Here is a 24,999-nt window from a genome sequence, read left to right as displayed (position 1 = left end):
GCCTGCAAACTTCCCCAAAGTCAGCAAAGGGCTCATCTGGCCCTTGCATTATTTTTGTGAAGGCCTCACTTTTGTCATTTTATTGTGAATCGAAGCCCGCTTTGATAGCATTAGCAACAATTTGCTCATATGCTGCTACTGAATAATTAACCTGTCTTGACGTCTGCATATGGACCTATACCTTGTAGTAGGTCATAGGTGATCAAACATGAACAACATTTGACTATTTTGTTGGGCTTGTATCCTACAGAACTCACTATATTCAGAAAGCCACATGTAATTTTGTCCAGGTTCTAGGCATACCCTTGCTATAGATTTCCAGTCATCAGGAGTCAAGACTTCGAAAGCCAAATTCTGTAACAGCATCTTAACATAAGCTGATATAGCCCCATAAAGTGTGCAAGCCTTTTTAAGATCTTTAATGATTTCTATGTTAAAAGGGGCGGATCTTCGACTTCTTCTATGTTAAAAGGGGCGGATGTTGACCTGAGGTATTAGACTGGGAAATTACAGGACAGATAAGTGGCTGAAGCTCCTGGGTGTCCACGCCCTTTCTTTGGCCTTCATTAAGCCCTCTTGCAGCCTATTCAAAATTGGATACAGGGGATGCTGGGGGGGAGGTGCTGGTGCTGTCACTGCCCCTCCCCCCCACTGCCCCTCTTCCCTCCATCCCTGAGGGTGGAGTTGGTGGAGAGAGTCAATCACTTGCTCCTGGGGTGGGGCTGAAGCTGCCTCCTGAGGGGGAAGGTCACCACACCCTTGCTCACTTAAGTCTCCATGCCCTGTGGGGATATGGTCATTAATCTCTTCATTGTCTTCCTCCTTAATATCATGGCTAATTTGAGAAGAAGTAGAAGGAGCCATGGGTTTTTTCTTTCTTCTAGGGATAGGGTTTCTTAGTGCTAACTGAAATATATTGTATAAATAAAATGCCTCGATGGAAATTGAATGAGGACCACATAATGCATGGACATCTCTTGTCCAACCCGGGACCAGTTATCTCGAGAGATCTGCTCCTCCTCTATGAACCAAGGGGAGATGCCGTTTAATATACCCACAAATCTCGCTATCTGTTCCCAAGTTATAAGTAACCCATGTATTTCTATCAGCTTAAGCATGCTTTCTATAGCACCACTCTTGGGTGGGGTTAGGGGCGGGGATGGAGAATCTTTAGCTAGCATTTTAGCCAAAAAAAAGATTACTGGTTTAGTTTTTAAGAAAATAAGTTCCTTATTTGTCTATTAACAATACTCACCCAAGTTCCTGGTCACCGGAGACTTCTTCAGTCCTTGGTTCCCACCGTTGGGCGCCAAATGTGAAGATCGCGTATTTTAAAATCAGTCAGAGTCAGGAATTTAGGTTAGGGGAAAATCGTCAAGTCTTTATTCTCAGTGAAGAAGGATCGGTGGTGTAAGAGAATTGGCGATAGCAATGTGTGCAGCTGAGTCAAGAAGCTAGCTCGACCAGCAGCCACACAACCAGCAGCTCGGAATCTCGAACCCAGGCCCAGTCTCTCCCAGCTTCTCTTCCTATCTCCCTCTCTGCCTCCACCCACCAAAATCGTCATTTCCTATACAACACATCAGGACTTGCACGGAGAGTGGGCAGGGACTATTCTTTATCCAATCATGTATATTAATAGAGTATAGCCCAATTACTATTTAGCCTCACATACTTGGGACCTCAGTGCATCAACTCAAACCACAGCCCATTACACAGGCCCTCCCCCAAAAAAGCAGATTCCATTTGGGGTTTTTTTCCCTTTTTTTTTCTTTGCTAGTTTGTCTCCGATCCTTCTCTGATAAAATGAGCAAAAAGTTAAAAAGGACTTTAACGATTGAAAGCTTTTATATGGACAGAGAACAGACTCTAAACCCTGAGAAGACTAAAACCAGATTATCTCCAGGTGAATCCCGACAGGAGGAGATCATCTGTTCCTCAGCATAGATGAATCTCATAGAAGAAATTAAAAAGGCTCTCATAAGAGAGCTAGAAAAAAAATGGGAAAAGGAGAGGGAGGCTTGGCAAGAGAATCTGGAGAAGTCATCCCACTCATTTAAAGACAGAGTGGATAAAGAAATCAAATCCTTGAAAAATGGGATTAGTGAACTGGAAACAGAAAATAGCTCACTAAAGAATAAAATTGGCAAAATGGAAAAAACATTCCATAGAACAAATTGGACAATTAGAAAAAGATATTAAAAAAGTGAGTGAAGAAAACACTTCATTGAAAATCAGAATAGAACAAATGGAATTGAATGACTCTAGGAGAGAAGAAGAATCAGTCAAGCAAAACCAAAAAAACCAAACAATGGAGAAAAATGTGAAATACCTTCTGGGGTAAACAACAGACCTGGAAAACAGGTGTAGGAGAGACAATCTGAGAATTATTGGACTCCCAGAAAAATACGATGAAAAAACGAGCCTGGACACTATTTTCCAGGAAATTATCAAAGAGAACTGCCCAGAAGTCATAGAAACAGAGGGTAAAATAGACATTGAAAGGATTCATCGATCACCCACTGAAAGGCATCCTAAAATCAAAACACCAAGAAATATAGTGGCCAAATGCCAGAACCCTCAAACAAAGGAAAAAATACTCCAAGTGGCTAGAAAACCCAATTTAAATATAGAGGAGCCACAATAAGGATCACCCAAGATCTAGCAGCATCCACATTAAAACATCAAAGGGCCTGGAATATGATATTCCGAAAGGCTAAGGAAATCGGTATGCAACCAAAAATAACTTACCCAGCCAGAATGAGCATCTTCTTCCAGGGAAGAAGATGGTCATTCAATGAAATAAGTGAATTTCACCTATTTTTGGTGAAAAAACCAGAACTTAACAAGAAGTTTGATCTGCAAATATAGAACTCAAGAAAAACCTAAAAAGGTAAAAAGAAATCTTGGGAACTACATTTCTGCTGTAAAGATGTATAAAAAATACATGTATACCTTGTTCTAGAAATTAGAGGTAGAAAGGACATTGTATCAGAAAAAGGGTAAAGTGGGGGTACTATATCTCACAAAGAGGCAAAGGAAACCTATTCTATCTGAGAGAAAGAATGGAGGGGGATGAATATAGTGGGTATTATACTGCCATAAGAACTGACTTTAAGAGAACAAATTTTAGATATATTCAATGTATGGTGAAACTTCTCCCATCTCATTGAAAAGTGAGAAGGAAAAAGTGAAAAGGGAAGGAATAAGCGTGAATTTAGAGTTTCAATTTCATCATCTGAAAATTGTCTGTTCATAACCTTTGACCATTTGTCAATTGGAGAATGGCTTGGTTTCTTATAAATTAGAATCAGTTCTCTATATATTTTGGAAATGAGGCCTTTATCAGAACTTTTAACTGTGAAGATGTTTTCCCAGTTTGTTGCTTCCCTTCTAATCTTGTTTGCATTAGTTTTGTTTGTATAGAAGCTTTTTAATTTGATGTAATCAAAATTTTCTATTTTGTGATCAATAATGGTCTCTAGTTCATCTTTGGTTACAAATTTCTTCCTCCTCCACAAGTCTGAGATATAAACTATCCTATGTTCCTCCAATTTATTTATAATCTCATTCTTTATGTCTAAATCATGGACCCATTTTGATCTTATCTTGGTATACGGTGTTAAGTATGGGTCCATGCCTAATTTCTGCCATACTAATTTCCAGTTATCCCAGCAGTTTTTGTCAAATAATGAATTCTTATCCCAAAAGTTAGGATCTTTGGGTTTGTCAAACACTAAATTGCTATAGTTGACTATTCTGTCTTGTGAACCTAACCTGTTCCACTGATCAACTAATCTATTTCTTAGCCAATACCAAATGGTTTTGGTGACTGCTGCTTTATAATATAGTTTTAGATCAGGTACAGCTAGGCCACCTTCATTGATTTTTTTTTTCATTAATTCTTTTGAGATTCTTGACCTTTTATTATTCCATATGAATTTTGTTGTTATTTTTTCTAGATCATTAAAATATTTTCTTGGAAGTCTGATTGGTATAGCACTAAATAAATAGATTAATTTAGGGATTATTGGCATCTTTATTATATTTGCTAGGCCTATCCAGGAGCACTTAATATTTTTCCAATTATTTAAGTCTGACTTTATTTGTGTGGAAAGTTTTTTGTAATTTTGCTCATATAATTCCAGACTTTCCTTTGGTAGATACATTCCCAAATATTTTATGCTGTCAACAGTTATTTTGAATGGAATTTCTCTTTGTATCTCTTGTTGTTGGATTTTGTTGGTGATGTATGAAAATGCTGAGGATTTATGGGGATTTATTTTATAACCTGCAACTTTGCTAAAGTTATGAATTATTTCTAATAGTTGTTTAGTAGAATCTCTGAGGTTCTCTAAGTATACCATCATATCATCTGCAAAGAGTGATAGTTTGGTTTTCTCATTGCCTATTCTGATTCCTTTAATCTCTTTCTCGACTCATTGCCTAGGCTAGCGCTTCTAATACAATATTGAATAATAATGGTGATAGTGGGCAACCTTGCTTCACTCCAGATCTTACTGGGAAAGGTTCCAGTTTTCCCCATTGCATATGATGCTTACTGATGGTTTTAAATAAATGCTCCTGACTAGTTTAAGAAAAAGTCCATTTATTCCTATACTCTCAAGTGTTTTTATTAGGAATGGATGTTGGATTTTATCAAATGCTTTTTCTGCATCTATTGAGATGATCATATGTTTTTTGTTAGTTTGGTTATTGAATATATGGTCAATTATGCTAATGGTTTTCCTAATATTGAACCAGCCCTGCATTACTGGTATAAAAACTACTTGGTCATAGTGTATTATCCTGGGGATGATTTTCTGTAATCTTTTTGCTAATATTTTATTTAAGATTTTAGCATCGATATTCATTAGGGAGATTGGTCTATAATTTTATTTCTCTGTTTTCAGCCTACCTGGTTTAGGTATCAGTACCATGTCTGTGTCACAAAAAGAGTTTGGTAGGACTCCTTCAATCCCTATTTTTTCAAATAGTTTTTATAGCATTGGAGTTAATTGTTCTTTAAATGTATGGTAGAATTCACATGTAAATCCATCTGGTCCTGGGGATTTTTTCTTAGGAAGTTGGTTAATAGCTTGTTTTATTTCTTTTTCTAAGATGGGACTGTTTAGGATATTTACTTCTTCCTCTGTTAATCTGGGCAAGCTATATTTTTGAAGGTATTCTTCCATTTCATTTAAGTTGTCGAATTTATTGCCATAAAGTTGGGCAAAGTAATTCCTAATTATTGCTCTAATTTCCTCTTAGCCTGCCTTCAGTTTGTGCCTGATCTAGCCATACTCATTCATTAGTGGTGAGTTCTCCCTTTTCATTTATAAGACTAACAATTTGATTTTCCTTTTCCCTTTTTTTAATCAGATTTACTAAGGGTTTCTCTATTTTGTTGGCTTTTTCATAGAACCAACTCTTAGTTTTATTAATTAATTCAATAGCTTTTTTACTTTCAATTTTATTGATCTCTCCTTTTATTTTTAGAATTTCAAGCTTAGTGTTTGACTGTGGGTTTTTAATTTGTTCCTTTTCTAGCATTTTTAGTTGCAAGCCCAATTTGTTGACCTTCTCTTTCTCTATTTTATGCAAGTAGGCCTCTAGAGATATGAAATTTTCCCTTATTATCGCTTTGGCTGCATCCCACATATTTTGATATGATGTCTCATTATTGTTGTTATCTTGGGTGAAGTTATTAATTATGTCTATGATTTGCCGTTTCACCCAATCATTCTTTAGTATGAGATTATTTAGTTTCTAATTATTTTTTGGTCTACTTTCCCGTGGCTTTTTGTTGAGTGTCATTTTTATTGCATTGTGGTCTGAAAAGGATGCATTTACTATTTCTGCCTTACTGCATTTGAGTTTGAGGTTTTTATGTCCTAATATATGGTCAATTTTTGTATAGGTTCCATGAACTGCTGAAAAGACAGTGTACTTCTTTCTGTTTCCATTTCGTTTTCTCCAGAGATCTATCATATCTAACTTTTCTGGTATTCTATTTACCTCTTTGACTTCTTTCTTATTTATTTTGTGGTTTGACATATCTAATTCTGAGAGTGCAAGGTTGAGATCTCCCACTATTATAGTTTTGCTGTCTATTTCTTCTTCAGCTCTCTTAATTTCTCTTTTAAGAATTTAGATGCTACACCACTTGGTGCATATATGTTTAATATTGATATTGCTTCATTATCTATGCTACCCTTTAGCAAGATATTGTGCCCTTCCTTATCTCTTTTAATTAGATCAATTTTTGTTTTGGCTTGATCTGAGGTCAAGATGGCTACCCCTGCTTTTTTGATTTCACCTGAAGCATAGTAGATTTTGCTCCAACCTTTTACCTTTACTCTGCATGTATCTCCCTGCTTCAGGTGTGTTTCCTGTAAACAACATATTGTTGGATTCTGGCTTTTAATCCATTCTGCTAACCGTTTCCTCTTTATGGGGGAGTTTACCCCGTTCACATTTATGGTCAAAATGACCATTTCTGTATTACTTGCCATCTTGTTAGCCCTTGTTTATGCTTTTCTCCCTTCTTTCCCCTTTACCCCCCTTCCCAGTATTAAACTTGTGAATCAAGAGCTTTCATCCCCCTCCTTTAGTATCCCTCTCCCACCTTAGAGTTACCCCCTATCTTGCTTTTCCCTCAGTTTCTGTATTCCTTTCTGATTAGCTTATTCTTCCCTTTTCACTTTTCCTTCTCAGTTTTCAATGAGATGGGAGAAGTTTACCATGATGAATATGTCAAAATTTTTCTCTTAAAGCCAATTCTGATGGCAGTAAAATACCTACTATATATTCATCTCCCTCCATTCTTTCTCTCAGATATAATAGGTTTCCTTTGCCTCCTCGTGAGATGTAGTACCCCCACTTTACACTTTTTCTGGTACAATGACCTTTCCACCTCTAATTTCTAGAACAAGGTATACATGTATTATTTATACATTTTTACAGCAGAAATATAGTTCCCAAGATTTCTTTTTAACTTTTTAGGTTTCTCTTGAGTTCTATATTTGTAGACCAAACTTCTTGTCAAGTTCTGGTTTTTTCATTAAAAATAGGTGAAATTCGCTTATTTTGTTGAATGACCATCTTCTTCCCTGGAAAAAGATGTTCATTCTGGCTGGGTAAATTATTTTTGGTTGCATACCGAGTTCTTTACTTTTTTTTGAATATCATATTCCAGGCCCTTCGATCTTTTAATGTGGATGCTGCTAGATCCTGGGTGATCCTTATTATGGCTCCTTTATATTTGAATTGGGTTTTTCTAGCTGCTTGGAGTATTTTTCCTTTGTTTGAGGGTTCTGGCATTTGGCCACTATATTTCTTGGTGTTTTGATTTTAGGATCCCTTTCAGTGGGTGATCGATGAATCTTTTCAATGTCTATTTTACCCTCTGTTTCTAGTGACTTCTGGCAGTTCTCTTTGATAATTTCTGGAAAATAGTGTCCAGGCTCTTTTTTCATCATATTTTTCTGGGAGTCCAAATTTCGGATTTTCTCCTAGACCTGTTTTCCAGGTCTGTTGTTTTCCAAGGAGGTATTTCTACATTTTTCTCCATTTTTGATTTTTTGGTTTTGCTTGATGATTCTTCTTGTCTCCTCGAGTCATGCATTTCCATTTGCTCGATTCTGATTTTCAATGAAGTGTTTTCTTCATTTACTTTTTTATATCTTTTTCTAATTGTCCAATTGCGTTGTTTTGTTCTGTGGAATTTTTTTCCATTTCAGCAATTTTGTTTTCTAGAGAGCCATTTTCTGTTTCCAGTTCCACTAATCCTATTTTTCAAGGATTTGTTTTCTTTATCCATTCTATCTTTAAGTGAGTGGGACAATTTCTCCAGACTCTCTTGCCAAGCCTCCCTCTCCTTTTCTAATCTTTCTTTTAGCTCTCTTGTGAGAGCCTTTTTCATTTCTTCTATGAGATTCATCTGTGCTGAGGAACAGATGATCTCCTTCTGTGAGGATTTACCTGGAGATAGTCTGTTTTTAGTCTCTTCAGGGTTTAGAGTCTGCTCTCTGTCTGTATAAAAGTTGTCGATTATTAAGGTCCTTTTCAATTTTTTGTTCATTTTGTCAGAGAAGAATCAAAGACAAACTAGCAAAGAAAAAAAGAAAAAAAACCCAAATGGAATCTGCTTTTTTTGGGGGAGGGGCTGGGTGATGTTACCAAGCTTCCTCTACAGAGTGCGGGGCAGCAGGGAGGCACTAGCAGGACTGTGCTGCACCTGTGCTTTGAGACTCTGAGAGCGTGCTGAGATGCTGTGGGGGAGGGGTGGCCAGGTCCCCAGGAACTCCAGCTGTTTGGGGTTGAATTCTTCACCCCTGGTGTTTTTAGCTTCTCTGCTGGGCTACTGACTTGCTGCCAGGGCAAAGTATCCAAGCCTGTAGCAAAGCTCTCCCTGCAGAGATGGTTGAGATCACACCCCTACCCCCTCTGGTCTGCTGGGCTGTGAGCTGCCTGAGAAGCTCTCGCTGTCGCTGCTGGGCCCAGTTTTTAGAAGTCACATATAAGAATCAGCTTAATTGTAGATTCTTACTTTATAAAATGCTCTGATATTTTACTTTATGACCAGTAGTCTTAATCACTTGCACATAGCCATCACAAAGTACACTTACAGTATAATACAAAAGTTATGCTACATGAAGTTGGAGTCACAGAATATCAGAATCTGAACAATGGAGGAAATCTTGAACATCCTCTACGAAAATTTATAGAAGAAGGCATCTACCATATTTCTGACAAGTAAAAGTTCCTTTGAAAGTATCTGGTGATGGAGCACCCATATTTCCCTACTAAGAATATGGGAGAATATCTAACTTTTTCTTTTCTATTACTTGAGTTACTAAGTAATAGAAATAGGTTCTCTCCTGAACAAGATATCTCAAACCTTCTATATGTTAACTTGATCTAGAAGAATCTCTTCTTTAGGTGAATGTGAGCTTTCATAAGCTTTTGTTCAACCATATACTATTCTTAGTACCTAATGGCAAAAAACATGTATGTGAATTCTTTTCAAACTTAGTGGGTTTGGGATTGGCTGGAAGAAATTGAGCTCTTGTTTACAGATGATTGTAAAGTAGGTTTTATACTCTGAGAAAGCAAATACTCTGCCTACAAATAAAGTTATCTTCTTCACTTGAAGACCACAGTATTTATTGTTACTCTTGAGAGGTCAGTAATTGGGCTAGGAACTGCAACCAGATTTTTTTATCCAATTCTCTTTTTCACTCACTTGGCATTTCCTTTTGACACATGGACCAAATGCTTCTCATTTTCAGACAATTCTATCATTCATTTTACAAATCTTTGTTTGCCTACAGACAAAACAACTGAATTATGTTTTATTTCTTCTAGTACAAAACACATACTGAATTGGATAGTTTAAAGTCAATGCATGTCAGGTTACTGTTAGTTTCATATTCCAGCCATGAATATTTGCAACTTCTGCCATCTTCTTGAAAAAAGGTTGTAATCAGGCTTTGGGCACATTAACTCATAGCATAACTAAATTCATGAAAGATTGATTCACATAAAAATCCTAATTTAACAAATAATCTTGCTTTCCAGGTAGTTCGCCATGCAAATGCTCCTAAGAGCCAGTGTTAATGTATAGTGCATGTATTTTTCTTTTAGTGCTTTTCTTTTTAAATATTGCAAGATATATCCTAAGCAGCTGTGATTTATCTTAATATATGATGGATAAAATACTGTCTCTCAGTGGACTGAAGTCAACCACTTTTGCCAACTACCAGTTGTATAACCCTGAGCATTTCACCTAGTTTTTCTGAGCCTACTGTCTTTTCTGTAAAACAGGCTCAAAGTTGTAGTATCATACTTCCAAGAGATGCTATAAGAGTTAAAGAGCCAAAACACTTTATAAATCTTTGACCATTTCATTCCAATATAAAACACCACAAAATATTTTAATCTATTTCTTTGTTAAAACATGACTAACAGTCTATTGCAACACTAGCAATGAAAGCACTTTTTAAAAGCTTATTATCTGATGCATGGTTGTTTGCTAAATTAAAAAGATGTGATCTTTGCTATTGTCAAAAGCTTAGACTTGTTAAACCTCGGCCCAGACAGTATTGGTAGAACCAATATAAAAAATTAGTCATTTAGTGTCATAAATGGGTTAATGCTAACCTATCAAGTAATCTTGAGTGAAATCCCGTAGTTATATTTGTCTGACATTGTTATCAATACTAGAATAACTAACACACTTGATATCTAATACAGAATTCAAAAAGATTTTGACAAGCTAAAAAAATGAGTTGAAAAAATAGAGAAAAATGGAAAATTAAAAACAAAAGTTCAAAACTCACTTTCACCATATTAAACCAGTCAGGAAAAAAAAAGTTCTTTTGAAAACTCAAATGAGTCAGCAACATAGTGTAAAAGTCAAAATACTTAATGTGATCTTGGGCTTCACTGAGAGGCACAACTCCCAGAAATGAGGAGATGATAGTCCCTTTTACTTTGTCCTAGTTATACTAATTGACCTAAACTGACTCTTGTAATTCAAAAATTAATGATGTAATTTTATATATTGCATCTTAAAGAAAAATCATAATAATTCTTAATTAAATGTAGAAACATAGAATTAAAAGGAAGCCTAACCTGTAACTGAACAAGGATATTCTCTACAATGTCTAACAATTAGTTCTTTCCTACCACACTAAAGTTGTAGTTATTATAAGACTAACTTTAATAATAGGAACAGGCATCTAATGAGAAAAGAAAAAAACAACGACTCTTTTTATTTATAATAGCTAAAGATCATTGTCCAAGAAATCTTTTACACATGCACTGATGATTATGGGAATTGTAGCAATTTAATATCTTTATTGTATGCACTATTCCAGTAAATTGGCACATTATTGCTGATACGTATATTTATATTATGATTATTGTAACCAATCTTTTTTCCTCTTCTTGAGGAAGACCACTTCATTGTTCTTTTATAAGAAAAACCCAACATAAAGAATTTGTACTGTATTAATAAAACTTAGGAACTAGTATATGAAGTGAGAGTACTTGGCAACAGTTTCTCTTACATTATCATTATATGAACAGCCACAGTGTTGAAGATTAAAAGAAAAAGAAGGTAGAGGAAGGATAACATTAGAGAAGCTCAACACTAGAAAAAAATCGAAGACATTGAAGTCATCTTTCTTTTGAAGCATCATTTTATTTGTGGATAGCTTACAAACTATATGTTACTATGATGCTCAGACTGCAGATTCTGTAGAAAATACTTACAAGTAGCACATTCAGCTTAACAATCAATTCAACTTTCTAGAAATTAGTTAGTTGTACTCCTTTGATGACTAAAGAACATTTAAAAATGTCTTTTAAATCCATAAGAAAATCATAAGATTTGGGGGGAGGGAAGTGTCATATGCCAACAAGATACATTTAAATTGTCCAGAATTATCCTTTAGATAAGAAACTAAGTGGCTTTCCAGTGCTGAATCAAAAATATGTGCTTTCAAAATGCAGAGTTAATAACAGGATAAAAAGTGAACTAGATGACTAAGGTTTCTTTTTCTTTCCCATTTTGTGATTTATGATTGACACAATTCAAACATATAATTTAATTTGAAAAATACATCAATCTTTAATATTTAATCTCCCTAAAAGGATTTTTATTTTAGAGTTAACCCATCATTACTATGCTGTTGATGAATAATTGTATACTTTTAAATGCATAATACAAAATTTTAAATAAAATATTTAACCATAAAAATCAAAACAAAAAATAACTTGAAGAGTTGAGGTTTAAAGTTTGAGAAAACATATGTATAAATTTGTTTATATGTGTATATATACATAAAGATGTATAATTATACATATATAGGTATAGACTTGGTGTATATACCATGGGAGACATATTCAATTGGATTAAAGGAATATTGGGAAAAAGCTCAATACAAATTTTTGTTCTTGAAGCTGAGACTCTATATTCCTCCACCTGGAACTTTCCAGTCATGTGACCATATGAGAGCCATGGAGAAAAATACAAAACTAACTCAGAATTTTAAATGTGAATAGATTAAACAATCAAATATATTAATGAGTGAGCAACATCATATAAGAAAACAAAACCATACCTCCATTGTACATAAGAAACCATGAAAAAAAGACAAAATGTAAATGAGGAAATGGAAAAAAAGATTTATGATCATCCATGTAAATCTAAAATAGCAGAAATTTGTAATCATAATATCTAATAAAGCAAAATTAGATTTTTCTTCCTTATAAGGTTGCATACTTTGAAGACTATAGCAAATAGCATTTTCTCTTCCATTCCCCACACAGTATAAGGAGAGACTGGTAATATTTAAAACACTTATTGACTTTTTTCTCCAAATAGGATGCTGAGTATAATCTACTGTATGTGGACTATGGACATAGTAGTTTTCTTTTCCCTAATAATATTCTATAGCAGGGAATTTTTTTCTGGAAATTTGATCCCTGGAAAATTGAGCCTGGAATTCATGAACTTGGAAGCACTGCTCAGGGAATCTGACTTTTTCTGTACAGAAAGCTAGATTCTGAGATTTCACAGCCTAAGAGACTAAAAATGCCTTCCCTTCTTAATAGAACTTGAGGTTCATAAATATCCTTAAACTTTCCTCTAGGACTTAGTAAGGCTGAAAATGGTTGCCTTTTGCAAGTGCTGCTTTTGAAGGAGATGGCTAAGGAAGATCAAATAGAAAGACTGGGAAAAGCAGACAGAGATAGACATAGAAGCAGAAAGCAAGACAGAAACAAAGATTGAGACAAATATATACAGAGAAAAAGAAAACAGACAAAGAGGAACACACACACACATAAAGAGACTATGAGACTTTCTATATCCTAAAAGGGGTGACTTTCTGGCAGGAATCTATCATCTGAGTTTCTCAGATAGGGAATAGTCTTACTTTAGACAAACCCCCCTCTTATAACTTATTGAATTCATTGTAAAAGGCTTTTTGCATGAGGTATTTGAAAGATTACTGGGAAAGGACTTGGAAAACAATGTCAAGATTGGTTTTCAATACATGTTGATCATTTATGAGAATAGATACAAGATATTCATTAATTTCAAAATAATGCTTATATTTTATTTAATGGGATATATATATATACATATATATATATGTTTCAAAAATTCAAATATTTTTCACTCCCCTTCCCCTACTTTGCCCCAGATCCATTGCAAAGTCATTCTTTTTAAAAAAGCTTTTTTTATTTCTTTATCAGTACTTTCCCTAGTTGCATTTAAAACAATTTTTACTTTTTAAAAAAATTTTGAGTTCCATATTCTCACCCTTATGGCCATGTCCAGCTCCCCTTAAGAAACCATAGGTGAAGTTATGCAAACCATTTCTGTAAAAGTCATGTTGCCCACCCTAATTAAAATAAAACTTTAAGAAAAGCAAAGGGAGAGAGAGAGAGAGAGAGAGAGAGAGAGAGAGAGAGAGAGAGAGAGAGAGGAAGGGAAGGAGGAAGGGAGGGAAGAATGATTCAATCTATATTCAGATACAATCAGCTCCTTCTCTAGGTATAGATAGGATTTTTCATCATAAGGCCTTCAGAATAGTTGTGGATCATTGTATTGCTGAAAATAGCAAAGAAATTACAACTGGTCATTCCATAACATTGCTATTACTTTGTGCACTGTGCATTGCAGTTTGCTTGAATTCTTGGAGAATGTTACAGAGTTGTTTGTTTTGTTTTGTTTTGTTTTTCTGAGAACATCCTGCTCAACATTTTCCACTGAACAATAATATTCCATGACAATCACATACTAGTTTATTCGGCCATTTCCCAATTATTGGGCATCCCTTGAATTTCCATTTCTTTTTCTTTGAGAAGAAAGCTGCTACAAATATTTTTGTACATATAGATCCATTTCCTTTTAAAGATTTTTAAAAAAAGTATTAGTGGTATTGTTAGGTCAAAGGATATCCATGAATTTATAGCCCTTTTTCTGATAGCATAGATTTTTTGATCATTTATCAATTGGATCATGGCTCTTATTTTTTAAATAAATTTGATTCAGTTCCTTCTATGTTTGAAAAATAAGGCCTTCTTAGATAAGCTTGCTTCAAAATTCCTTTTACACTTACTATTGATAACTATATTCCTCCCATATATTCAATTCTCTCTCTCCTTTCATTATGCTCATGCACAAAATAGTTTTGATCACTTCCTCCCACAGGATGCCCTCTCTTTTATCATCCTCCTTGCTTCCCATTAGTCATTCCCCTCCTATTTTCCTACAGGGTAAGATAGATTTCTATACTCATATAGAGTAAATATGTTATTTACTTTTTGAGCCAAATATAAGAGTAGATATACTCACTCACCCTCTATTCACCCTCTTCCCATCCACTGTAAAAACTTATTCTTCCTTCTTTTTATGTTTGATAATTTATACCATTTCACTTATTTCTTTCCATTTCTCCCAGTACATTCCTCTCCCCACTTCTTAATTTCATCATTTAAATTTTTTCCTTTATTATTTGTTTTATTTTTTCTGGTTGTACATGCATATTAACTTTTTAAATACATTTCTTTGTGAATCCTATTGGGAGAGAAAAATCAGAGCAATAGGGAAAAACTATGAGAGAAAAAAGTAGAAAAAGAAGTGAAAATAGCATTTTTTTTTTTTTTTGGGAATGCAACAACTTTATTGAAAGAAAAGTGCAGTGAAATTACTCAAAAGCTTGAAAGAAACTTGAGGGAATTTAGACACCTCCCCTCAAGCGCAGGACCAAGTGAAGGGTGGATTCTTTCTGGATGTTGTAGTCAGACAGGGTACGCCCATCTTCCAGCTGCTTTCCAGCAAAGATCAATCTCTGCTGGTCTGGGGGAATGCCTTCTTTGTCTTGAATTTTGGCCTTGACATTCTCAATGGTGTCACTGGGCTCCACTTCAAGGGTGATGGTTTTACCGGTCAAGGTTTTCACAAAGATCTGCATCCCACCTCTGAGACGAAGGACCAAGTGCAGGGTAGATTCTTTCTGGATGTTGTAGTCAGACAGGGTGCGACCATCTTCCAGCTGCTTTCCGGCAAAGATCAGTCTCTGCTGGTCTGGGGGAATGCCTTCTTTGTCTTGAATTTTGGCCTTGACATTCTCAATGGTGTCACTGGGCTCCACTTCAAGGGTAATGGTTTTACCGGTCAAGGTTTTCACAAAGATCTGCATCCCACCTCTGAGACGAAGGACCAAGTGCAGGGTGGATTCCTTCTGGATGTTGTAGTCAGACAGGGTACGCCCATCTTCCAGCTGCTTTCCAGCAAAGATCAATCTCTGCTGATCTGGGGGGATGCCTTCTTTATCCTGGATCTTTGCCTTGACATTCTCAATGGTGTCACTGGGCTCCACTTCAAGGGTGATGGTTTTACCAGTCAAGGTCTTCACAAAGATCTGCATCCCACCTCTGAGACGAAGGACTAAGTGAAGAGTTGATTCTTTCTGGATGTTGTAGTCAGACAGGGTGCGACCATCTTCCAGCTGCTTTCCGGCAAAAATCAATCTCTGCTGGTCTGGGGGGATGCCTTCTTTATCCTGGATCTTTGCCTTGACATTTTCAATGGTATCACTGGGTTCTACTTCAAGGGTGATATTCAATCTCCATAGGTTTCTTTCTAGATACAGAAGGTGTTTTCTATCCAAAGTTTATTGGGATTGCTTTGTATCACTGAACCACTGAGAAGAACCAAGTCTTTCATAATTGATCACACACCATCTTACTGTTATTGTGTACAATGTATTCCTGGTTCTGCTTGCTTCAGTCAGTATCAGTTCATGTAAATTTTTCCAGGCCTTTCTAAAGTCAGTTTGTTCATCATTTTATAGAACAATAATATTCCATTACCAAAAAATACCACAGCTTATTCATCCATTGACCAATTGATGGGCAACTACTCATTTTGCAGTTCTTTGCCACCACAAAAAGAGCTACTACAAACATTTTTACACAAGTGGGTCCTTTTTGTTCCTTTATGATTTCCTTGGGATGCAGGCACAGTAGTGGCACTGCTGAGTCAAAAGGTATATACACAGTTTTATAGACAGTTCCAAATTGTTCTCCACAATGGTTGGATAATTTCACAACTCTACCAACAATGTATTAGTATCCCAGTTTTCCCACATCTCCTCCAACATTTATCATTATCTTTCCCTATAATGTTAGCCAAAATCAGAGGTGCGAGTTGGTATCTCAGAGTTGTTTTAATTTTCATGTCTCCAATCAATTAGTGACTTAGAGCATTTTTTTCAGGTGATTTTAGTTGACTTTAATTTCATCAACTGAAAATTGGCTCTTCCTAACTTTTGACAATTTATCAATTGGGGAAGGATTTGTATTTCTATAAAATTGACCTTTTCTATATTTTATTCTATATTTTGTATTCTATATTTTAGAAATGAGATCTTTATCAGAAATACTGCCTGTAAATTTTTCCCCTAGCTTTGTGCTCCCCTTTTTTATCTTGTTTATGTTGGTTTTGTTTGTGCAAAAAAATTAATTTAATGTAATCAAAAATATCCATTTTACCTTTCATAATGTTCTCTAGTTCTTTTTTAGTCATAATTGTTTCCTTTGCCAAAGATCTGATAGGTAAGTTATCCTTTGCTTTCCTATTTGCTTATGGTATCACCCTTTTTCATGTTCAAATCATGTATCCATTTTGACATTATTTGTATTGGATATGAGTTGTAGGTCTATGTCAACTTTCTGACATGTTATTTTCCAGTTTTCCCAGTAATTTTTGTGAAATAGTGAGTTCTTATACCAGAAGCTGGAATCACTGACAATAATCAACATAGTCATTGATTAATCAGTAGTCATTGATTATTATGTCATGTGTATCTCACCTGTTCCACTAAACCACACTCTTATTTCCTGGCCAGTACTAAATGGTATTGTTGACAGATGCTTTATATTAGTTTTAGTCCGGTAGTGCTAGATCACCATCTTTTGTATTTTTATTTTCATTAATTCCCTTGATATCTTGACCATTTGTTCTTTCAGATGAATTTAGTTATTATTTTTTCTAGCTTTATAAAATATTTTTTGGAAGTTTGAGTAGTATAGCACTGAACAAGTAGACCAATTTAGTTTGATTTGTCATTTTTATTAATTAGCTCATCCTGCCCATGAACAATTGATATTTTTTCAACTGTTTAGATCTGAATTCATTCATGTGAGCTGTTTTTTATCTTCCCAGAAAGACACCCAAATATTTTATTTTGTCTACAGTTATTTTAATTCAAATTTCTCTTTTTATCTCTTGCTGCTGGGCTTTTACAGTAATATATAGAAATGCTGGTGGTTTTTAATTTTTCATCATGAATGTTTGAAAATTCTCTTTTCATTGAATCTCCACCTTTTCCTTTGAAGAATTATACTAAGTTTTGCTATTTGGGTGATTCTTGGTTGTTTTATTGCTCTCTAGAGAATCATATTCCAAGTCCTCTGATACATTATTATAGAAGCTGTTAAATGTCATGTTATTCTGACTGTAGTTCCACTATAATTGGATTAGTTTTTTTCTGGATCCTTGCAAAATTTTCTCCTTGAATTTGGAGTTCTGGAATTTGGCTATGATATTCCTGGATCTTTTCATTTTGGTATCTCTTTTAGGAAGTGATCAGTGGATTCTTTCAATTTCTATTTTGTTTTCTGGTTCTAAATTATCAGTACAATTTTCTTGGATAATTTCTTGAAATATCATTTGCAGGCTCTTATTTTTTGATCATTATTTTCAGGTGAACCTATATTTTTAAATTATTTCTCCTGGATCTATATTCCAGGTCAATTATTTTTTCCAATATTTCACCTTTTTTTTTCTATTTTTCTTTTTTTTTGTTTTGTTTTATTATATCTTGATTTATGACAAAGTCATTAGCTGCCATTTACTTAATTCTATCTTTCCAAATTTATTTTATTTGAAGTTTTTTTCCAAATTTATTTTATTTGAAAAAACAGAATAAGAAAAAAGAAAACAGAAAATCAATACAAAACAAAATGAAACAAAACAAAAGAGAATATCAGGGAGAATTCAAAATATATAACCACAATTTATATGTGTGTGTGTGTGTGTGTAGAAGAAATTATGTTCATGAGTGTCTCTACTTCCTTGTAAATTGTTCTTTTGTTCTCTATTATGCACCCTTTTTACTTTATATATGTCTATATATACACAAATACACACACACATAGATACACATATATCTCCCTTTTATTCCCCCACCTTCAAGCAAGCTACTGTTAAGATATATTTATGTATTTGTATATATATATATATATATATATATATATATATATATACACAATCACACACACAATTACCCCACAAACACATGTCTTTCCTATTCCTGTTGACTCTTTCATTGAATTCTGCTCCATAATTTGGTTACTATTATGTAATCTCCCCCCACTCAGGGATCCCTCCTTTGTCTTCTTCTCTCATTCTTTGCTTCTCCATCCACCTATCCTGCCCTTATTTCTTTATAGATTTTAGTGAGTGCTATATCCTTTGTGTACTGCTGCCTATTAAAAGCATTTATGATGTGAGTAGGTTTTCAGAACTATGAGTCCTCCTCCCTCCTCTAGTACTTCTGTATCTTTTTTTTGCTCTGCATCTCATATGTATAACATGATTACTATTTTTACCTTTATTCTGCCAATCTTTCTTTTGAACTTACCTTATTGTTGATGTGAATCTTAAAACATAAAGGATACATTTCCCATGTAAAAAATATAAAACATTTATTCATGTTTAAACAGTTTGTCCATGTTGAGTTCCTTAAAATTGTTCTTTGATATTGAATTGTTATGGGAACCACCTGCTAGTTGCTGCTGGGGATATAATTCTGATTAGCAGAATAGATCCCATCATGTGTGAAGATGACAACAATACAAGAAGACTAAGAAGCAGTTGCATTTTCTGACTTCTCTTCTCTCTTGCCTCAGATTTATTTCATTCCCAATTCACTAGCAACATCTGTGCCTATGAAGACTGATTTGAAATTCCTTCAACTATGTTATGATTCACAAGTGTGGGGGCTTTTGGAAAGCTGACCACCACTAAATGGTACAGTCCCTTTTAATTCTTTACAGGCTTTCTGAGTTTCACACTTTGGCTTGGTCCTTAACATTGAATTTTATATTTTAAATTTTTTGTTAAGTTCAGTTTTGGTTAATGGAAAGTCCTGAAAATTTTCAAGTTTGTTGAATGTCTGTTTTTTCTCATTGAAAATTATAGATTATTTTTCTTTATATGATATTTTTGGTCACAGAGCTAGTTATTTTACTTGTCTGTAGATATGATTCCAAGACCTGCACTCTTTAATTGTAGCTGCTGATAAATCTTGTACAATTCTAATTGTAGCTCCAGTGTATTTGAATTGTTTTATTCTTTCTTCTTGCAAAATTTTCTCTTTGATCTGAATGTTTTTAAAATTTGGCAATGATATTCCTATGTGTTTTCCACAAAAGATCTCTTTGAGGTGGCTTTCTATGGATTTTTTCTATTTCTACTTTCTCCTCAGGTTCTATCACTGCAAGACAATTTTCTAGGGTTATTTCGTACATTATTGTCCTCTTTTTTGTCCCAACTTTCTAGCAGTCCATTTATTCTTATATTTTCTCTTCTTGATCTGTTCTATAGATCTGTTGTTTCTTTATGCTTCATATTCTATTTCTTATTTTTTATAATCTGTTTTGTTATTTCTTGGTTTCTCATAGTTTCACTGGTTTCCTCTTGCCTGATTCTAATTTTCAGAGTTATTTTCATCTTTGAGATGTTGGACCTCCATTTCTAATTGTTTAATTCTTTTTTCATAATCTTCTTGTTCTTGTGGAGCTAGCCTAGAGATATTTGCATTTCAGACAGGTTAATCCTGGCCCTGAATCTTTTTTCAGATATTTTTAGTTTGTATCAGGAGGATCCCTATTCTGTCCCAAGTCATCTTGGTTTTTCACCAGTTTACGTTGAGGCATAAATTAAATCTTTTTGTGGGGTAAATTGGGAGAACTTGAAATTTACCAGTTTACTCCACCATCTTCCCAGAATCCTCCCTTAATTCTATTTTTGTAAGGAATTGTTTTCCTCAGTTAGCTTTTGTACCTCCTTTTCCAATTGGCCAATTTTTACTTTTTATGGCATTCTTCTCATTAGCTTTTTATATTTCCTTTTGTACCTCTCTCAATTATTTACTTAATTTTTCCTCTATCTCTCTTACTTGATTTTCAAAATCCCTTTTGAGCTCTTCCATGCCATGAGCCAAATTCTACTTTTCTTGGAAGATTTGGATGTAGAATCTTTGACTTTGTTATCTTCCGAATGTGTGTTTTTACCTTCATTGTCATCATCTTATGCTCAGAAACATTTTTTGTTGTTGGCTAATTTTCCCAACTTATTCCTTGACTTTTAACTCTTTGTTAGAGTAAGGTTCTGTTTCTAGGGTGAGGAGTAACCTGACCCTCTCTTCAGGGATTTTGTGCAGTTATTTTCATATGTCCTTCTAAGGATCTGACCACAAGCCCTATTTTCTGCCCTTGAACTATTAAGAGTGATCCTGCCTCTGTGGCTTTAAATTCTAGTATGCTACAGTATACTACTACAGCTACAGAAACAGAGTCCTATTTTCCTGACTAAAGTCCAGGAACTGAGGCCATGGTTGTGCAAGATTGCGTCCTGGATTTCCACTCCATTGCCATAGATCTTCTTCTCTGACTCCCAATCTTCCCTGGTGTTCCCAGGCCAAGAGGTCTAGGTACCATCACTGATTCAGATTCAGAAGTCCCATCTTGCTGACATTGTGTCCAGGATTGTTCTTGATAGCATGCACTGGAATTGAGCACTGAGTTCCTACCCTGATTCTGATTCCACAGACCTTTTCTGCTGACCTTCCAAGTCCTTTTTGGTGTCTCTGGACTGAAAGATTTGGAAGTCACCAGTATTGTCACTGATTCAGAGGTTGAGGCTGGGCCTGAGGCCAGGGCTTGGCCTCCATGTGAACTGCATGCTGGACTCCCACCCTGGCATCACAAATCTTTTCTATTGACCTTCTAAGTTGGCTTCAGCTAGAAAATATTCTACTCTGTCTTTTTGGGTGTTCTGATGCTTTAAAATTTGTTTAAAGTCATTATTTAAAGGAATTTGGAGCACTATAGGGGAGATATTGGGTGAGTTCCTACCTTTATTCCACCATCTTGACTCTGCCCCCTACAATGTCACTTTTGAAATAATTAAACTTTCATTTTTGGATTCTGTCTTGGTAGGAGCAGATTATGTATAGAAAACTGCTGACTTTCATAACATCCAAAATTTATTATTGTCACTGAGTTCAACTTGTGTCACTGTTAGTGACATACATATTGCAGTAATCCAAAAAACTGTTTTTACCCCCAATAATATTCTAATTTTTAATCTAAAAATTCCTTTTTTCAGTAGATGCCTCATTTTTGTTTCTATTTATTTCCTTTTTATTTCTCTTATCACTTAAAGCACTAGAAATATGTTTGGTTTCATCAGTAACTATAATAGCATTTTAATGAAGCAGAACTTGATGGAAGAATCTCAATGATTTTTTAAATATGGATATTTGGTATTTTTTTTATTTAAGCATTTTGTAGTAATAAGTGAAATTTAGTATTTCCATGTGCCACTTTGCATGGAGTCTTTCTTTAGAACAGAAGCTTCAGAAACACCTTCAACATATCCTTCTGGGGTAACTTCCAGAAACACAGGGCCTTATAGTATAAAGAGGGTTCATTCATTCTCTATATCACATGTGCAATATTTGGAACTCTTTGGGTCCTTAAGAATGTTATATAATTCTAAATAATTTTAATATACAAACGAATTTTGATTGTCAAGTTTGTCTGGCAGTGGCAAAGACATATTATTTGTGATCTCTGCCATCACATGATTCACAATATATTTTGAGAAGTTGAAAATGAACATCATTCTATGCATTGGTTTTATGAAAATTTTCCAATATTACATGGGATTCTGAAGACTTACACTTGGAGTACCAAAAACATATATACTAAATCTTCTGTGAAGACATTCCTTATTTTGACTATTTGTAAGAAGTAGTCTTTTGATCAAGTTGAGATTCGGTTTTTTTCTCCAATCTGTGTTCCTCATTCCCATGCAGCCACTCAAAAATATAATAGCCCAATTTTAAAATACTTTGTGGATATTTAAAAATAAAATACTGGTGATGAGTTGGAATAATACGCCTTGACTTAAAGGCCAGAGGTTTAGAAGTAAAATGAACTTTAGAAGCCATATAACATTCAAATTCCTCATTTTTACAGATGTAGAAATTGAAGACCCAGGGATGGTAAGCAGTTTATTCAAGGTCATAAATTAGCAATTTTTGGTGAATAGTACTCTGACTCCAAGACCACTGCTCTTTCCATTTTTACCACTAACTGTTTCATCAAACAGGTGAAAAAAGTAATTTTTTTCACTTGAATTTTTTGTTTTCTCTAATCTTATTTGTGAGATTCACATAAGCATTTTAGAGGAAACAATATTGCTTTTATATCATGTCAAGTTATAGGTATTTCTTACTAAATTAAAATAAATGAGATCCCAAATTATTTACAGAATATTTGTTTTAATTTTCAAGTTTATTTTGGTGCCAATTACACTGTTCTTTGCATCTCTTTTATGTTTAAATATTATATTATTTTAATTGAATAATTTAAGAACTCAAACCTGACTTGGGGAAAAATGACTGAACCACTGAGTTTGGAGTATGTTTCCAATAATTTCTACTTATCTTCCTCTATCTCAAAGTAAATATCTAAGATATAAATGAGAGAATGGATTATTGGTCAATTGCACATTAATCTTGCAGCCTAGAATCAACAGTAAATCATTCATCATTTACTTCTGGTGAGTTTTAACCTTGTCCTATGATAATATAATGTCCTCCACCCCAAACTTCTAACTGCATCTGTGAAAACCTCTAATTCTTCAGCATTGTAACACATTACTTATTATCAGAAATTAGAGCTAAGCTAAAACTGTCAGGAGGTACTTGGAGTTTCGCAGCTCTGGTTTATGTAATACTAAAATATCCTTTAGAAAAGTCAAGTGTAGTCAATTAACCAGCTTTTCTTTTTCTCTAATTCCAAATTAACTTTTTTATTTACTGAATATATTGTATTGATAACTGTAGGAATTTTGGTGATGGAATGTCAAATTTATTTTCCATGCATATAATACATATAATGCATATAATATTGTAAGAGGCATACTGTTATGATGGATGGAGAGTGAATCTCCAAGTCAGAAGACCCTATATCCAAATATTGCCATTGTCATATACTGACTGCATAACCCCGAGCAAGCCACATAAGGTCTCAAATTTTCAGGTAACACTTTTGAAACTAACTTCAGAGAAGATGCTGATATTAAGAAGCAGAGGACATTCCCTTATCTTGAATTCCTGTTTTTAGTGAAATCATAGATCTGGTATAAAACAAAAACTTTATGCTGAGAACTGTGTTAGCCATTGGGGATTCAAGGACAGAATTTAAAACAATCACAGATTTCAGAGAATTCTACTGGCTATAGGGGCATGCAAAATGTATCAAATAAGTACATATATAGTTATTTGAGAAGGAAGAAAGTACAGAGAAGATGTGTTGGTTTGACTTTCTCTTCTAGTTGGAAGTCATACCTTGTTCTATTTATTTAGGAGAGAATGTGATGGATCGAGTTTTCATTCTTGGTGTAACTTTTATTCGCTATAAATAGGCTGTCTAAGTTTTTGTTTTCTATTTGATCCAATTTGAGTTTTCATTGTATTGTATGCCTTGTTATATAGATGACCAGAATTTTTGTACATCCTTTTTTGCCGGTTTGATGTCTCACTCTCTCTTCTCTGATTTCTTTACTTCTTAAGTCTCTGTAGAAATTTCTGATTGCTAGCTAATTATTTATTTTCTTCTTTGCTCTACTTTTCCTCCTGACATTGTTTTAAAATTTTGATTGTTGTTTTCAATTACTAAGAGAATCTAAAATTTCTGACATATACTGTTTTCCATATTCCTTTTTGCCTATTTCTTTTAGATTGTCTTTAATTAGGAAATATGTTATTCTACTTTCAAACTTTGTCTGTCATCTAAATATTGATATAATCATCCAATGACTGCCTATGCATATTTAATATTTTTCTGGTGATTTTTGCCATGGTAGCTTGTCTTTTCTTAAGGGCATATCTGTATGGTTCCACTTTTTCTCCCTTGATTATTACAGTGGTAAGGTTACCACATAGAATGCTGTATTCAGGCCTTGAAATGTTTTTATACATATGCCAAAAATTGTGATAGAATCACTTTTTCCATGATGGACATAGTAGAAAACAGTTTTTAAAATGACTGTTTTGGCATAAATCGTCGACTAGTTAAATTTGTGCCATCAATATAAAAAATGTTTTTTTTTTAAAGACATCCATTCTCAATATGCTCATCTCTTTTTCAAAATCATTTGAGACAATGGTGCTATTTTATTATGTTTTTATTACTAGATATAATTTCTCAAGTTTTTATTAAGTGAATATTTTCAATGACCTCAGATTCTTAAACTTTTCTTTCCTTAAATTTAAGTATCTTTTTGATTTTATCTGGTCTTTCCTTAAAGATTATTATTGTTATTATTATTATTATTATTGTTATTATTATTTTGTTACACTAAACTGATTGCAATACCATAATTTATGATTTAGAACTAAAGAAACTGTTGACAAAAGAAATATGGAGTTCTTGTTTATTTATAATTTGTGAGATCTGGCTAAAATTTTCATGTGATACTCTATTGAAAGTATTTTGGGTTTTGATCCATGACTCTTTCTCTTATGTTTTGATAGCATTATATGCAATTGAAAGTAAATCTAGTTTCCAACCCTATTCCATTTGATCTATTTCTTTAATTATTCTCACACTGAACAA

At 34.2% G+C, this 24,999-nt stretch overlaps 1 protein-coding gene across 1 annotated transcript in view; it reads right to left on the bottom strand.

The window, feature by feature from the left end:
• Positions 1 to 14,671: 14,671 nt before the first annotated feature.
• The window catches only part of UBB (ubiquitin B), a 39,630-nt gene continuing 29,302 nt past the window's right edge, over positions 14,672 to 24,999 (bottom strand). The window contains exons 2-3 of the mRNA XM_031968598.1: positions 20,901 to 20,962; positions 14,672 to 15,684 (exon numbers count right to left, since the gene is read on the bottom strand). Of these exons, the coding sequence (XP_031824458.1) occupies positions 14,760 to 15,684; positions 20,901 to 20,962 (987 nt within the window). The 3' untranslated portion in view covers positions 14,672 to 14,759. The remainder of the gene's footprint in view (positions 15,685 to 20,900; positions 20,963 to 24,999) is intronic.

This window comes from Sarcophilus harrisii, chromosome 4 (assembly GCF_902635505.1).
Source record: "Sarcophilus harrisii chromosome 4, mSarHar1.11, whole genome shotgun sequence".
Lineage (NCBI taxonomy): Eukaryota > Metazoa > Chordata > Mammalia > Dasyuromorphia > Dasyuridae > Sarcophilus > Sarcophilus harrisii.
This window is presented reverse-complemented; position numbering and strand designations above follow the sequence as displayed.